At 38.7% G+C, this 18,142-nt stretch overlaps 1 protein-coding gene across 10 annotated transcripts in view; it reads left to right on the top strand.

Moving 5' to 3' along the window:
- The window catches only part of DCAF6 (DDB1 and CUL4 associated factor 6), a 125,442-nt gene that overhangs the window by 90,789 nt on the left and 16,511 nt on the right, over positions 1–18,142 (top strand). For 6 of the 10 annotated variants that reach the window (XM_060197983.1, XM_060197986.1, XM_060197985.1 and 3 more), the window contains 3 exons: positions 723–838; positions 3,565–3,651; positions 5,924–6,251. In XM_060197983.1, the coding sequence (XP_060053966.1) occupies positions 723–838; positions 3,565–3,651; positions 5,924–6,251 (531 nt within the window). Of the gene's footprint in view, positions 1–722; positions 839–3,564; positions 3,652–5,923; positions 6,252–14,231; positions 14,293–18,142 lie in introns of those variants that run through there. The other 4 variants (XM_007531796.3, XM_060197990.1, XM_060197988.1 and 1 more) reach the window with 2 other exon arrangements.

Here is an 18,142-nt window from a genome sequence, read left to right as displayed (position 1 = left end):
TGTAATTAAGGCTTTTTAAGTTACTGCAGTTACTAAATATTTTCATGTCCATATTCAGCTTAAATACATGAAGTTGTTACATTTCTGTGGATTTAATATTAATCTCAGAATGTTATACATTATCCTTTGTATACATAATGCTGCGATTTGTCACAATCCTCACTAAAAATTACTGTTAACAGATCTGTGCTCATTATCATATAAGTGCTAGAACTAATGTAGAAAACATCTGCCCTACAAAAGCGTGGTGCTCAGTCCACCTGCCTTATTAAAACAACAGAATTAATGCTGAACTGTCTCAGCTGGCCTCTGTTCAAGTGTTCACTTGGTGAAAGCAGCTTAGAACAATAAAGTCTAAAAGATACATGGTCAGAGTCTATCAAACCACTCAGAATTTGGATCTGGCAAACCATCTGTAGAAGAGAGACAACAAAATTAAGATAAAATTCAATAAACTGTTGAAGTACATACCGGATAGTAGTAGAAGCACCAAAACAGTGGAAAAGTGGTATTTTTTAACTTTAAGTCTTCTTTAAATAGTAAAATGGCTTAGAATACTCAGTTTTGATTTTAAAGTAATGTTTACTATTAAGATAGTTAGCTGCATTTTATTTGCAGTCTGAATTTATCTGCTTTTCTTATATAGATAAAAAATTGTTCCTAAAAGTTCATGTGTATTTTTAACTTTTTGGTGAATCCACTTAACCTTGTTCTGATGACAGGAGCAGTACTGCCTCAAGTTCTCGAGGACATGGAAACCACTGCAAATCTGAGGATCAGGCTGAAGCCCTGGTCCCACAGAGCTTGGAACCACTGGTGGAAGGAACTGGTGAAACAAGTAAGGTGGTGTTATTGCTTCCATCATTTCAAAACACAGTAGTGAAAGGCCAGTCTATTTCTTTTCATTTTATGTTGCAGTCTTATCTCTGGTTTTAATAACTTACTTTGCCTCTATTGTCAGCTATTGCTGTTGATAAACAAGTAGCAGATGTCATACTAAAGGACCTCTCAATCTACACTGGGGAGTACTAGTCTATAGACAGAAGCTAGGATAGGTGGACACCACATTGAAAATATGGACACTGGGTGCCCATAGTCATCTGAAATCTCTTTGTTGCTACTATACCTAATAGTGAAATTCAGAATATTTGTCTTGATTTTTTCAGAGTATAGTTGAATTGTGATGGGACAAAAAAATAAAATCTGGGGCGGAGATAACATAATGCCTGAGGCTCCAAAATACCAGGTTCAGTCCCCCCACATCACCCACAATAAGCCAGAGCTAAATAGTGCTCTGGTAAAAAAAAAAAAAAAAGAGGAGGAGAACATCTGAACAGATTTTGAGTGAATCCCCTTTCATATATGAAGTGTCATTTAGAGAATTTTTGTCCCTTTTTCTAGTAGAAACAGAAATGGGGAGAGAGAGAAAGACACCTCGAGCACTGTTCCATCACTCATGGGCAGTAGGGCAGCGGGTTAAGCGCAGGTGGTGCAAAGCACAAAGGCCGGTGTAAGGATCCCATTTCAAGCCCCTGGCTCCCCACCTGCAGGGGAGTTGCTTCACAAGTGGTGAAGCAGGTCTGCAGGTGTCTATCTTTCCCTCCCCCTCTCTATCTTCCCCTCCTCTCTAGATTTCTCTCTGTCCTATACAACAACAATGACATCAATAACAACAACATTAACTACAACAATAAGACTACAAGGCAACTAAAGGAAATAAATAAATAAGAAATTTGCAACAAAAAAGGGGGGTGGGACGGGGAAAACGGGTTGAACTCAGCCTTTGCATTATAATTATATACATATATATGTTATATATGTATATAAAAATATATATATAATGTAAGGCATTACCTGGCCCTATTTTACAATACTTTTACTTATCCATTATATGAAAGTTATGTCTGCCAAAAAACCTGAGACACAGAAAATGTTTGGTAGATACTTGATAAATAAAAGAAAAAATAGGGGCTGGGTGGTTACATTCCCCGTAAAACTCATGTGCGCAGATCGGGGGAAAGCTTCATGAATGGTAATGCAGTGATGCAAGTGTTACGTTCTCCCTCCCTCCCTCCCTGTCTCTTCTCCCCCCCCCTGCCCCCACAGGGTTATCTCTGGGGCTCAGTGCCAGCACTGTGAATCCACAGTTCCTGGCAGCCATTTTTTCCATTTTATTGGATAGGCTGGAGCTAGAGAGGGAGAGAGGTAGATACCTGCATCACCACTTGTGAAGCATTCCTCCTACAAGTGGGGAATGGGGGCTTGAACCCGTATCCTTGCAGCCATCCTTGCACTTAATATTATGTGTACTTGGTGCACTACTGCCTAGCCCCCTCTTTTTCCCTCTCTCTCCCCCTCTCCCTCTTCTCTCTCAACTTCTGTCTCTATCAAAAAAATTAAATGTTTTTTTTAATGATGAAAGATGGAAACTAGACTTTTAATGAGCATAAATTTGGCACATGCCACTTTTGATTGTAAGACTATACACCTGAAAACTAAAAATATTACAAACTGACATTACTTCAATTAAAAAATGACAACTAGATGAATTCTATTTCTTGTTAAATGATTAAGTGCCATCTGTAACAAAATTTACAAGAATTAAATATGTATGAAACAACTGTGTGGAAAGCAAATGTCCAGTTTTTTTTTTTATATTTTATTTATTAAAGAGAAAGATAAGAGGAGAAAGAACCAGACATCACTCTGATACATGTGCTGCCGGGGATTGAACTCAGGACCTCATGCTTGATAGTCCTATGCTTTATCCACTGCGGCACCTCCTGGACCACAAATGTCCAGTTAAAAGGAAAAGAAACTGATCTTTCATGGATCTTTGAGTTAAATCTCAGAAACCAGTATTTTTAGCCCACAAAATGGAATGTAAGATAAGCTTTTAGGAGAGTCAACATTTCAAAGAACAAGTCATTATATAGAAATGTATTAACAATTTGAGACCACCGTTAAAATTCAATCTGATTACACGAGATAAGGTTAGTACTTTAGTTCGTAACAAATCCATAAAAGAAGTATAAGAAGTACTCAGTTTTGAGTTTTATACTTTGTGAAAGTTAGAAAAAAGGTACATTCAAGTAATGTCAGCTGTGAAGATTAATCTAAAGTAGAGATTCTTTGAGTTCACCAAGGACCATGCCTGGGTTTGGGGAAGAAGTAGTGTGTAGAATCAAACATCCACTCCTGATGATGTTTGTTTAGTGTTGCATGGACATGTATGGTTGCAGTGTGCTGCATGGAAGTGTTATCTGCTTCACAAGTTTCTATGATCCAAAAAGAACTACTTACTGGACTAGGGAAATGGCACAATGGTTATGCAAAACACTTTCATGCCTGAGGCTCCAAGGTCCCGGGTTCAGTCCCCAGCACCACCATAAACGAGAGCTGAGCAGTGCTCTGGTCTCTCATCTCTTTCATTAAAATAAAATACTTAAATTTAAAAAAGAAAAGTATAGGTAATTAAACACTTACCCCCAGGGAAGATACAGCATTAAATTGGTGTTTATATTTCTTTAAAATATGGAGTTAATAATGTGGTTTATTCCCCAGGTGCTCCTGAAGAATCATCCGAGGGTGTGGCAACATATCAAGAAGGTGTAGCTGCAGAAATCTCAGTTCAGGACCCTATAGATATAGGTGAGTGGGCTTATTCTCCTGAGATAATTGTTTCATATGGGAAAATAGGAAAATTCTTGGGGGCCAGAAATAGCTCACTGGTAGCACTCACAGTTTATCATGCATAAGGAGTTGGGTTCAAACCCCTAGCCACCACATGGGAGTACCTGCACAGAGGAAACTTCTCGAGAGAGGTGGTGTAATGCCAAGGCTTTCTTTTCTTTTTTTCTCAGTCTCTCACCCTCTAGCTTAAAAAATGATAAATAAATATGGGGCCAGCCAGTGGCACACTTGGTAGAGTACACACATTACTATGTGCAATGACCCAGGTTCAAGTCCTTGCGCCCCACGTCTAGGGCAAAAGTTTCAAGAATGATGAAGCAGTATTGCAAATATCTCTTTCCCTGTCCACCTCTATGCCCCCCTCAATTTCTTTTTTTCTATCCAATAAATAAAAATAAAATACAAAAAATATTTTTTAAAAAAATTGTTCACTGGGCATGGTGGAGTCTATGCAGGGGCAAAACCTGATAAATAAATAAATACATCTGTGTTAGTCTCTCCAGAGCTAGAGACCATTTCCAAATCTATGTGTTGTGTAGTTTTGTTCTCTGTATGGGGAAATTTGCCTTATATTGGAAAATTTCAGGAACTAGAGAAGTGCCTTGCCATGTACACAGCCCAGGTTCAAGCCTGTCAGCATGTAGGAGCCACTGTGCACTAAAGGAAACTCTGGTACTGTGATATCTCTTCCAGGAATAGTGAAGTTACATATGCATAAGGCCCTAGCTCTGAAAGAAAAAAAGGTCTAGTCAGATCAGATTTTTTTATTGGCACAAATCTTCTATTTATTCGTATTTTTTAAATTGTAATAATAGAGCTAGTAATCAAAAAGAAATTCAGGAAAAAAAAAAAAAGAAAAATTCAGGGAGTTGGGTGGTAGTACAGCGGGTTAAGCGCAGGTGGTGCAAAGCAAAAGGACAGGCATAAGGATCCCAGTTCAAGCCCCCGGCTCCCCACATGCAGGGGGTTCGATTCACAGGTGGTAAAGCAGGTCTGCAGATGTCTTTCTCTGCCTCTCTCTGTCTTCCCCTCCTTTCTCCATTACTCTGTCCTATCGAACTATGACATCAACAACAACAATAACTACAACAACAATTAAATTAACAAGGGCAACAAAAGGGAAAATAAATAATAAAAGAAGAAAAAAAAAGAAATTCAGGGGGCAGGGGTAGATAGCAATGGGCAGGGGTAGATAGCACAACGGTTATGCAAACAGACTCTTGTACCTGAGGCCCTCTCAAGTCCCAGGTTCAATCCCAAAAAGAAGAAGAAAGAAATTCAGGGATGCAATTATTATAAACAGCTAAATGCATCTTTGACGTAGAAGAAACTTTGTTTCTATTATTTTAATTAGGTGATTTAATAATGATTAATAAGATTTCAAGTTAACTGATACAATTCCATACAATTCTGGCTTATGGTGATGTAAGGGATTAAACTAGGACCTCAGAGCCTCAGGCATGAGAGTCTGCCTATATAACCATTATGCTGTCTCCCCTGCTCTTACATCTTAAATATAAATATCATGTATTTCCTGATTGTCATTAAGAAATCATCTGACCTACCCCACAGCCTATCTAGTCTCAGAGGAAAAAGTCAGAAACAAGTATCACAGGTCTATTTTCAAAATGAGATCCATTGAGAATATCCCTTTAGTGTTTCTTTTTACCAGTGATCCCTGTTCCTCCCCTTGTTGTTAATCCATTTACGTCTGCATCCACGTAGTCATCTTTGCCTTTGTTTCTTTTTATTTATTTATTTATTTACTTATTAGACAGAGAGGAACCGAGATAGGATGGGGAGATAAAGAGACAGACAGACACCTGCAGCCTTGCTTCACCAATCATGAAGCTTTCCTCCTGCAGGTGGGAACCAGGGGCTTGAACCCAGGTCTTTGCACACCGTAATGTGTGTGCTTAATCAGGTGCTCCACCTCCTGGTCCCTTGCCTTTGTTTCTATTGTTGAATTCTGATATAGCTTTTAGGTCACATACAGTTAACAAAGGAAAACAAAGTATGTAGGTGTTCTCCAGGATTTTTTTGTAGACTCAGAGCAGTTGGAATGACAATACGAAGAATGCATACCATTGTTGCAGGCTTGAGAATTTCTCAGCTGTTAATATGAGTGACCAAGTCCAAGTGAAAATGTCCAGACTCAAGCCAGATTTGAAACTACATTAAATAATTAATGTTGCCCCCATAACCAACTGTTATTTATTTTTTTTGACAGCACAATCAGATCAATTCACATCTGAGCTATTGGGGTCCAGCTCAGGAGAAAGAAATGATTTCAATCTTGATAGCCCTTGTGGGGTTGCAGAAGAATCCACTTTGTCTGAAAAAGACAATGACCCAGCGACTTCAGAACAAATAAGCACAGAGAGTGCCACTAACCAAAATATCACCAACCCTGAGCCTCAGTCACAGACAGAAGCCATTGGACCCCTGACTCACGAGGAAACATCAACCAGGGACTCTGCTCTCCAGGACACAGATGACAGTGATGATGATCCAGTCCTGATTCCAGGTGCACGTTATCGGGCAGGTCCTGGTGACAGGTTGGTAAATTTGTAGTTAGCATGAATAATGAAAAGTAGACCTACAGGGTCTTGTTTGGAGCCTCATGGGAGTTCATTTTTGGCAGTTTTTCCCTCTAAGAATCTCAGTCATATAAATAGAATTTTTAAACTGTGAATTACTTTCATATTACCTTCACTGAGCAAACTGCATTAAGAGAAGTGTTGTTATGTAACAATTTGTTTGCAAGTGCAAACTGGTTCCTTGTAGGCCAAGAAGAAGGATTGGTGGGAATGACAGGCATTGTTTACCAATTAGGTTCTAATTTTGCTGTCAGGATGCCCATGAGCATTAATTTTTATTTATTTTTTTTATTTCTTTGTTTGGTGATTAATGGTTTACAGTCAGTAGTAAAATACAGTAGTTTGTACATGCATAACATTTCCCAGTTTTCCATATAATAGTTCAGCACCCACTAGGTCCTCTTCTACCTTCATGTTCCAGGACATGAACCCTCTCCCCCACCCCAGAGTCTTTACTTTGGTATAATACCAATTCCAGTCCAAGTGCTGCTTAATGTTTTTCCTTCTGCAATTTTGTGTTATTATTCTCTTTATTTTCTTTATTTCTTATACTTTTTTGGTTTTTTTTTAATTTATTTATAAAATACAAATATTAAAAAGACCATAGATAGGATAAGAGGGGTACATTTTCACATAATTCCCACCATCAGAAGAACTCTGTATCCCACCCCCTCCCTTGAAAGCTTTCCTGTTCTTTTTTTTTTTTTTTCTTTTTTATTTAAGAAAGGATTAATTAACAAAACCATAAGATAAGGGAGGGAGAGAAAGAGATTCAGAGCATCACACTGGCATATGGGATGCCAGGGATTGAACTCAGGACCTCATGCTTCCAAGTCCTCTGTCTTACTCATTGCACTGGGCCCTTAGCTTATCTTTAATGTCCTGTTTTTCTGGTTTTCTATTGACCTTGGATTAAATCATTTTCTATGATTATTATTAAATTTAGTGACTCTTTAAAATATAAGAAAAATGACACCATATAGTAAATAATGTGAATGCAATAAATAATTGGATCACTGCAAACAAACTCCCATGCCTGAGGCTCGAAGGTCCCAAGTTCAATCCCCCAAAACAGCATAAGCCAGAGCTGAGCAGTGCTCTGATAATAAATAAATAAATAATTGTATTGCTATCATGCTCAAGTACTTTTCCCATTTTTCATTTTATGTGATCATAAGGATAAAGTTTTTTTTGGTTTTTTTTTTTTTTTTTCCTCCAGGGTTATCGCTAGGGCTCAGTGCTTGCTCTATGAATCCTCTGCTCCTGGAGGCCATTTTTCCCCATTTTGTTTTTGTGGTTCTGGTTATTATTGTTATTACAGCTGTTGTTGTTGGATAGGACAGAGAGAAATTGAGAGAGGAGGAAAGACACCTGCAAACCTGCTTCACCACCTGTGAAAGCAGACACCCCCCCCCCCAGGTGGGTAGCCTGGGGCTGAAACCGGGATCCTACCGCCAGTCGTTGTGCCTTGCCCGATGTGTGCTTAGTCTGCTGCGCTGCCACCAGGCCCCCCGGGGTAAAGACAAATCTTATAATGTATAATTGCATTTTATACTTGTTGGAAATCTATTTGTACAGTTAGCACCATCACTTTTCATTGTAAGTCTCTAATCCAGAGACTCAGATTTCACCTTTAAAATCCTATTTCTCAGACCGGGCGGTAGTGCACTGGGGTATGCACACATATAGCAAAGTGCAAGGACTGGTTTAAGGATCCCAGTTTGAACCCCCAGCTCCTCACCTACGGGGGGGGGGGGTCACTTCACAAACAGTGGAGCAGGTCTGCAGGTGTCTGTCTTTCTCTCCCCCTCTGTCTTCCCCTTCACTCTGATTTCTGTCTGTCTTATCCAACAATAACAACAACAAGGGCAACAAAAAATGGAGAAAAATAATAAAATAAACATTAAAAAATTCTACTTATAGGAATAAAGAGCCACTTGGTTTATTTCTGCGTTCAGTAGGCAGCTACTTATAAAAAAAAAAAATCTGGCATTTCTGTCAACTGGAAAATACTATACATAATTGACTTTTTCTTTAAACAGAAGGTGTTATATGGTAATCAAACAGAAAAGGATTCCTGCTCATTAGTCACATGTCCTTATGTCTTACTCTGTTTCATTATCTGTAAAATAGGGTGATAATTGTTTAAAATTGTTTTTAATTGTTTTAATTTTAAGTCAGTCAATCAGAGTAAATGATAGCTTATTGAGCAACTAAGGTATTTTGTGTGGCTACTTGGTGCTAAAAAGCAATTGCAGTAAGAATGGCTCAAGGAATAAAGACTGAAAATCAGCAAAAATCATAAACAGTATAGCTTTCAGCTTAGTGATACTTCCTTCTTCTTTTTTTTTTTAACCAGGAAAGGAAATGTATCTGCCTTTAGTCTGTCTACTTGCAATATTGTTGTTTTTAAAATATGAAAAATTAGGGAGGTAGCTCAGCCTGATAGAGTGCAGAACTTTCATGTTAGAGACCTCATAGGACCAGACCAATCCCAGTACCACCATATACCAGAGCTAAGGAGTACTTTGGTTGCTCTCTCCCTCTTTTCTTTCATATTTTATCTATTTTTTAAATATTTTATCTATTTATTTTCCCTTTTGTTGCCTTTGTTGTATCCAGCGTAGTCTTTAGCCACTTGTTTTTTTATTATCATTATTTTACTTTTTTTTAATTTTTTAACCAGAGCACTTCAGCTCTGGCTTATGGTGGTGCGGGGGATTGAACCTGGGACTTTGGAGCCTCAGGCATGAGAGTCTGTTTGCATAACCATTATGCTATCTACCCTCTGCCCCCTCTTTTCTTTCATTCAAACAAATTTCATAACAAATAAATGAATGAATGTTTATTTATTTATTTTATAAAACAGTATGACCAGAAAGATAGCTTAGCACAGAATAAACTTTAATTCCAGGTACTTGGGAGATTCCAATTTCAATCCCTAGCACCTTCACAATCCAGAGCTAGGCAGTACTCTCGTCAAAAAACAAAGAAACGCAAAATAAAATAAAGCAAGTGATCTCTCTTTATTTGTATTTAAAGACTAATCCAACATTTTCTTTTCTCTGCCACATTAGCCTTTTTCATTATTAATATATATTTTAGACAATAAAGCAACCTGAACGGGAGTCGCTTCACAGGCGGTGAATTAGGTTTGCAGTTGTCTGTCTTTCTCTCCCCCCTGTCTTTACCTCCTCTCGCTTTCTCTATCCTATCCAACAACAACAACAGCAATAACAATAACGATAAACAACAAGAGGGGAAAAAATAGCCTCCAGGAGCAGTGGATTCGTAGTATAAGCAACAAGTCCCAGTGATAACCCTGGACCAAAAAATAAAGTCTCTTGCATAACCATTATGCTGTCTATCCAGCCCCATGCTTTACATTTACTTGTAATGATACATTTTAGGGGTCCTCCTGGGGTTTGGGTATGCTGCAAAACTGACATCCAATATCCTCATTAACCCACGAGACCAAGTGATAAACTAGAAGAGCAGAATATTTTAGAATAAAGATGATCAGATTAAACAGCAACCTGGAACTAACATATTCACCATGCTCAAGTCTTTTTTTTTAAACATTTTATTTATTTATTAATGAGAAACATAGGAGTAAAGAACCAGATGTTACTCTGGTACATGTGCTAGCTGGGGATTGACCTCAGGACCTCATGCTTGAGAGTCCAATGCTTTATCCACTTCACCACTTCCCAGATCACTATGCTCGTCTTTTTTTTTTTTTTTTTAATTATTTCTTTATTGGGGAATTAATGTTTTACATTCAACAGTAAATATAATCGTTTGTACATGCATAACATTCCCGTTTCCCATTTAACAATACAACCCCTACTATGTCATTTATCTTCCTTCATGGACCTGTATTCTCCCCACCCACCCACCCCAGAGTCTTTTACTTGGGTGCAATTGCTCAAGTCTTGAATCCATTTGTACTCTACACACTTCTCAGTCTACTTTTGCTTTCCTACTTTTTTTGGCTATTTTCTTCCATTTTGTTGCCCTAGTTGTTTTTTGTTTGTTTGTTTGTTTTACCTGCTTCATGGCTTGTGAAGCGACCCCCCCTGCAGGTGGGGAGCCAGGGGCTCGAACTGGGATCCTTATGCTGGTCCTTGTGCTTTGCGCCACCTGCACTTAACCTGTTGCACTACCGCCCGGTTCCCATGTTGCCCTAGTTGTTTATCGTTGTTATTATTTTGTTATTGTTGTTGGATAGGACAGAAAGAAATCAATAGAGAAGATAGAAAGGGGGAGAGAGACACTTGCTTCACTGCTTATGAAGCAACTCCCCTACAAGTGGGGAGCTGGGGGCTCAAACCAGGATCCTCATGCCAGTCTTTGTGCTTCATGCCTTGCGTGCTTAACCCGCTGCGCTACCACCCAGCACCCGCTTTCCTACTTTTTAAAAAAGAATTTTATTTATTTTATTTTTGAGAGATGCAGAGCGAGAAAGACACAGAGAAACACCAGAGCACTGCTCAGCTCTGCCATATGGTGGTGCAGGGAATTGAACCTGGGAATTTGGAGCCTCAGGCATAACAGTCTCTTTGCATAGCCATTATGCTATCTACCCCCACCCCGCTTTCCTACTTTAAAAAATAATATATAACTTAATATTCTGTATGCTCAGGTCTTAGTTCATTGCATGTGCTGCTTTGTTTTATTCCATGGGACAAAGTAGTAAGCTTACTGAGGAACAGTAGGAAAACAGAATTCTTACCCTCTTAGAACTTGAAGAGAGAATTTCAGTACAAACAGAAGAACATGGAAAATAACTTTAGTGAATATAAAATTTTAAAATATATGTGTATTCCAGTGATTCCGAAATGTTATCATAACCACATCAATTTTTTCTTTTGCATTTGCATTATCCTTTCTGATTTCTCAAAATTTGGAAATGATGGAAAATCATCTAAATTTATCTAAAATAGTTTATGATTTCTTTTTGGAGCCTCAGGTATGAGAGTCTCTTTGCATAACCATTATGTTATCTACCCTCGCCCTATAATTTCTTCTCTCTCTCTCTCTCTCTTTCTCTCACTTTTACCAGAGCACTGCTCAGCTCTGGCTTATGGGGGTGGGGGACATTGGAGCCTTAGGCAGGAATGAGAGTCTCTTTGCATAACCATTATGCTATCTACACCACTCTAGTTTTTATAATTTCTAACTTCCTTAGCATTATCATGATTAAATCTTAACTATATAAAGAATACTTTTTTAATATTTTGTTGCCTTTCTAAGGGTGCTTCATCCTTGAAACCACTGCCCACACATCTTTTAAATTGGATGAATAGGTATGTTGACTTTATTCTCAAGAAGAAAGGAAATTTGACTTCTGGAGCTCACTGGTTAGAGCACACTCTTTGCCATTCTCAAGGACAGAGGTTTGAGTCTCCAGCCACTTCTTGGGAGCACCATGCAAGGATGAAACTTTACAAGTGGTAGAGCAGTGCTGCAGTACCTCTGCTTTTCCCTGTCTCTCATCTTCTATTTCTTATTGGGTTGTTGGAAAAGTTGTGGTGTATTTTTTGCATAGAAAAATACATCATGACTTTTCAAACTACCCAATAATTATGTAGGCACAAAGCCCCAGCAAAAATCTTAATGGTTAAAAAAGAGAAAGGGAGCAAGAGGAGAAAAGAAGTTCGCTAGCTTTGCATATATATTTTTTTTATTTGACTTTGACTTTGTTTTTTTATTTCATATTTATTTATTTTCCCTTTTGTTGCCCTTACTGTTTTTTATTGTTGCTGTAGTTATTGTTGTTGTTGTTGATGTCGTCATTGTTAGGACAGAGAGAAATGGAGGGAGATGGGGAAGACAGAGGGGGAGAGAAAGATAGACACCTGCAGACTTGCTTCACCGCCTGTGAAGGGACTCCCCAGCAAGTGGGGAGCAGGGGTCAAACCGTGATCGTTACACCGTTCTTTGTGCTTCGTGCCATGTGCACTTAACCTGCTGCGCTACCGCCCAACCCCCTGTTTTGCTTTGTTTTAATGAGAAAGATACTTGAGAGACTAGAGCTGTTTTATGGTGGTGGTTCAGGTGGGGTTTTGGAGCCTCAAGCATGAGAGTCTCTTTGCAAAACCATCCATTATATTATCTCTTCCACTCTTAGAAACATGAAGATAAATACCAGCTTGTAAATTATTATGCAGCTCTTGGGGGTTTCTGTTTCCAAAAGGACAAAGAATTCCAAAGCTCTAGTGGAAACATTCTGCCAATTGGCTCTTAACATCTAAGACCGTGTTTTATACTTTACTATTAAGCCCAGTCAAGTTGTACTCTGTTACTGGAAAGAAATGATCCCAGATTTAAAATGGTGAATGCATAAATTTAAATCTGTGCTTTTAATTTGTATGAGTTACATAGTGGATCTCATAACTTTTTTCCTCCAAATTTTGGGTTTTTTTTTTTTAATTTATTTTTTGAATAGAGACAGCTAGAAATTGAGAGGGAAGGGGGTGATAGAGAGGAAGAGAGACAACTACAGCCCTGCTTTACCACTTGTGAAGCTTTCCCCCTGCAAGTGGGGACTGGGGCTTGAACCTGGGTCCTTGTGCACTATAGTGTGTGTACTTAATCAGCTGCACCACCGCCTGGCTCCCCAAATTTAGTTTTTAAAACAACATCTAGAAAGTTTATAGCCAAGCCAGTTTGGACACATATTTAATAAAAATATCACATAATTACTTGTAATACAAAGCAATGAATCAATATTAAATCACTAATAAAATTTAAAAAACAATAAAAAGTTTTAAAAAGAAAATTAAGACTTTAACTGAATTAATATATTTTAAGTGGAATGTTCTTTTCATTAACTGTAGCTAGTCTTGGTATTAATTTTAACTGGGACTCTGTTGCAGAAGTCAATAGACTTTTTCTTAAACAACCAGGTAGAAATTATTTTAGGGGGTGGGGGTAGATAGCATAATGGCTATGCAAAGAGACTCTCATGCCTGAGGCTCCAAAATTCCTAGTTCAATCCCCGGTACCACCATAAGCCAGAGCTGAGCAGTGCTCTATTGGAAGGAAGGAAGGAAGGAAGGAAGGAAGGAAGGAAGGAAGGAAGGAAGGAAGGAAGGAAGGAAGGAAGGAAGGAAGAAATTATTTTAGGTTGGAGCCTGGCAGTGGCACACCTGTTGAGCACATATAACCATGCACAAGGACTCAGGTTAAAAAGCCCCCACTCGGTCAGTCAGTAGCGCAGTGGGTTAAGAGCATGTGGCTCAAAGCACAAGGATAGGCGTAAGGATCCCGGTTTGAGCCCCCGGCTTCCCACCTTCAGGGGGCTCGATTGACAGCGGTGAAGCGGGTCTACAGGTATCTGTCTTTCTCTTCCCCTCTCTGTCTTCCTCTCCTCTCCATTTCTCTCTGTCCTATCTAACAATGACGATATCAATAACTACAGCAATAAAACAACCAGGGCAACAAAAGGGAATAAATAAATTTTTTTAAAAGGATAAATTGAATTAATTACACTGACTTCCTTCAGAGAGTAGTTGTTTCCTTATACACAGTTGAATGGCATATTCTCATATAATGTTCTAAATCACAAAGGGGAGCAAAATTGTAGATTTAGATATAAAAGTGGTGACTTTTGGGGCCAGAGAGATAATTCACCAGAGAGGGTATACATGCCTTGCCATAAATGCAACTGAGCTTTGAGCCCTAACATAACATAGGAGGTACTATAGTACCAGAGAAAGCTCCAGTGTTGTAGTATCTCTCCTTCTCTCTATCTCTCTGTCTCTCTGTGTGTATATGTATATATATATAAAGAAAAACAGCCCAGAGTGATAGAATTGTGCATTCATGAGCCACTGGTTCTAGAACAACAGCAAAGTGATGACTTTTAGTGTTTTAAACATTTGATTCTTTGAAGTCTCTGAGTGACATTAGTTATTGTGTTCCCTTCACTAGATTTAATGTCAGAGGAACAACAATAGGTGATAGAATAATGAGGTAATTCAGTATATTCCTTTATATTTTACTTTTTTATGAATTTGCCGGGTCCTCTCTTTCCACAGCTAACTGCTTTTCCTGTTAACAGCTAATATCTCTTTGAACTTACTGAATTCAAAATGCAAAGCTTTGTAAAGTAGATGGCTTTTCACAAACTAGACTTACTGCATGCACTGCATGAGGGTAGAAGGAAAGTGACTACTGTGTGCAGACATAACTATTGTCACTTCCAGTGTCATGTGTCAGAGCAAAGAGAATCTGAAACATATGCCTTAAATATTGCTTATTTGGCTTTGAATATTTTGCTGAGGAATGCTAATTGTATATTTTAAATTTGAGTAAAATAACAATTACCTTTTTGTCATTATCTGTAGTCCTTTTTCTTGAGATCAATAACTCAAATGGGTATGAGCCTAATTCTATGCAGAGGTTTAAAGTCCTGACTTTTAATATATATGTATGTGTGTGTAGATAGATAGATAGATAGATAGACAGATAGACAGATATATGATAGACAAATCAAGAGGAAGGGGGATTAGAGAGGAAGAGAGAGAGATACCTGCAGTACTGCTTCACTCATCATGAAGCTTCCCCTCTGTAATTGGGGACCAGGGCTTTGAACTCAGGTAGGTTATTGCACATTGTAATATGTACACTCAACCAGGTGTGCCACTGCTTGTCTCCTGAAGTCCTATCGACAATCAGAAATATAAGGACCATTGGGTAAGATGGGTTCCTTGCTATAAACACTGCCCAGGCTCAAGTCCAGGAGCAACAATAATCCTGAGAGAAGCTCCAGTGCTGTGTTGTCTCTCCTCCTTTGTGTCTCTCTGTCTCTATCTCGGTCTCTCTATATAAAGAATATCAGCCCAGGACTAGTGATATTGTAATGCTCTAGGCCCCAAATCAGAAAGAAAAAAAAAAAATTCTCCATGTTAACAAATAGTGAAAGTGAGCTAGGCAGTGGCACATCAGTAAAGCACACATAGTGTGCAAGGATCTGGATTCAAGCCCCAACTTCCTACTTGCAGGGAGGAAGCTTCATAAGTGATAAAGCAGGTCTGCAGGTGTCTTTCTCCCTCTCTATCTCGGGTTGGGGGGGGAGCCTCCAGGAGCAGTGGATTTGTAGTGTCAAATCTCAGCAGTAACCCTGGAGGCAGAAAAAAAGAAAAAGAGGAAAAGAAAAAAAAATAGTGAAACAAATAAACCAAAAGTATGATATATATGGAAATCATTGATTAAAGCCCTTTCTTAGAGGGATCCTCATGTAAAATACAGTCTCAAAATTCAGGAGGTCAGGTAGTGGCACATCTGGTAGAGAGCACATATTACAATCTTCTATCTCTATCCAAAATAAATAAAAATATATTTTTTTAAATTGTGTTGGGGACCAGGTGGTGGCATACCTGGTTGAGAGCACATGTTACAATGTACAGTGAAGTAGTGCTGCAGGTTATGTCTCTGCTTCTCTTCTTTTCAGTCCTCCTCCTTTCTCCATTTCTCTCTGTTGTTATCAAATAAATAATATAAAAACATGTTTAAAAAATCTTTTTGGGGCCAGAAATAGCTCACTTGGATAGTATGTTGCTTTATCACGTACAAGGCCTAGATTTAAGGACAGCCCCCACTACATTGAAGGAAGTTTCAGCAATGTGTCTCTGTCATTCTCTTGGCCTCTCTACTGCCTGTCTCTATCTAAAAAAGAAATTAATTAATTGTAGTCCGGGAGGTGATAAGGCTTTGGATTCTCAAGCATGAGGTCCTGAGTTCGATCCCCAGCAGCACATGTGCCAGAGTGATGTCTGGTTCTTTCTATCTCCTATTTTTCTCATTAATAAATAAATAAAATATTTTTAAAAGAAATGTATTTATTTATTTATGCCTCCAGGGTTATCACTGAGGCTTAGTGCCTGCACTACGAATCCACTGCTCCTGGAGGCCATTTTTTCCCATTTTTTGTTGCCCTTGTTGTTATTATTGTTGTTGGACAGAGAAGGAGAGGAGAGGAAGACAGGGGGAGAGAAAGACACCTGCAGACACGCTTCACAGCTTGTGAAGCCACCCCTCTGCAGGTGGGGAGCTGGGGACTTGAATCAGGATCCTTGTGCTGGTCCTTGCACTTCACACCATGTACACTTAACTTGCTTTGCTACCGTCCAGCCCCCAATTGTTTTGTTTTTTGAGCTACTGTTTATAGACCATTTGACATTGATATTTATCTGAAGTGATTTTTACAAATTAATTTTCTTAGTTATCACTTTCTGAGTAAATTATAATAAATTAATTTCATAATCTTCAAACCATTTCAGATTTTTATCTTAATTATCTAGTCTTCAATGCCATTTTCTGATTTTTTATTTCATATATGTATGTCAAATTGTTATATCCACCTAGTAAATCCAACTTAATATGTATCCCTAATGCTGCTTTTTATCTTAGTTGACTCTAATATATAGTTGTGCTATCTCTCATTTGGTACTTATGCTATATTCTCTTGCTTGAAGTCTTTCCTTGTCTTCATGCTTTAGGTGTGTCTTGAACAATCTTTTTAGTTTTGTATTTTTTATTTTTTGCCAGCACTGTGCTTAGCTCTGGTTTATGGTGGGCTGGGGAATTGAACCTGGGATTTAGGAGCCTCGGGCATGAGAGTTTCCTTGCATAACCATTATGCTATCTTCCCCATTCCCCTTGGGCACTCTTTTTATCCACTGGTGAATTTAGTCTACTTAAAAGTATTATTACCGTGACTATATTTGAACTTTTCCCCTAATTTTTACTGTTTTCTTCTCACCAAAATTACTTCTGGGGTTTGGTGCTTGCATCACTCCTTGATCCTAGTGGCCTTTTCTTATCCTTTAGATAGGGGAGAGAAACAGAGAGATGGAGAGGGAAAAAGAGACAAACAAAAATACCAAAGCATCACTCCCCCACTTGTGAAGCTTCTCTCCTGCAGGCGCTCCCAAGGAGTGGCCAGGCCTCTAATCTGAGTCTTATGCATGATAATGTGTACAATCTACAGAGCCACCTCTCAGCTCCTACGTTCTGCTTCTTTTTTTTTTTTTAATTTCTTTATTGGAGAATTAATGTTTTACATACAATTTCAACAGTAAATACAATAGTTTGTACATGCATAACATTCCCCAGTTTCCCATTTAACAATACAACCCCCACTATGTCATCTATCATCCTTCATGGACCTGTATTCTCCCCACCCACCCACCCCAGAGTCTTTTACTTTGGAGCGATATGCCAATTACATTTCAGGTTCTACTTGTGTTTTCGTTTCTGATCTTGTTTTTCAACTTCTGCCTGAGAGTGAGATCATCCCATATTCATCCTTCTGTTTCTGACTTATTTCACTTAACATGAATTTTTCAAGGTCTATCCAAGATCGGCTGAAAACGGTGAAGTCACCATTTTTTACAGCTGAGTAGTATTCTATTGTGTATATATACCACAACTTGTTCAGCCACTCATCTGTTGTTGGACACCTGGGTTGCTTCCAGGTTTTGGCTATTACAAATTGTGCTGCCAAGAACATATGTGTACACAGATCTTTTTGGATGGATGTGTTGGGTTCCTTAGAATATATCCCCAGGAGAGGAATTGCAGGGTCATAGGGTAGGTCCATTTCTAGCCTTCTGAGAGTTCTCCAGACTGTTCTCCACAGAGGTTGGACCAATTGACAATCCCACCAGCAGTGTAGGAGGGTTCCTTTGACCCCACACCCTCTCCAGCATTTGCTGCTGTTACCTTTTCTGATGTATGACATTCTCACAGGAGTGAAGTGGTATCTCATTGTTGTCTTTATTTGCATTTCTCTGACAATCAGAGACTTGGAGCATTTTTTCATGTGTTTCTCAGCCTTT

Source organism: Erinaceus europaeus, chromosome 9 (genome assembly GCF_950295315.1).
Source record: "Erinaceus europaeus chromosome 9, mEriEur2.1, whole genome shotgun sequence".
Classification (NCBI taxonomy): Eukaryota; Metazoa; Chordata; class Mammalia; order Eulipotyphla; family Erinaceidae; genus Erinaceus; species Erinaceus europaeus.
The sequence above is the reverse complement of the archived record's forward strand: the minus strand, read 5'-3'. Positions and strand labels throughout refer to the sequence as shown.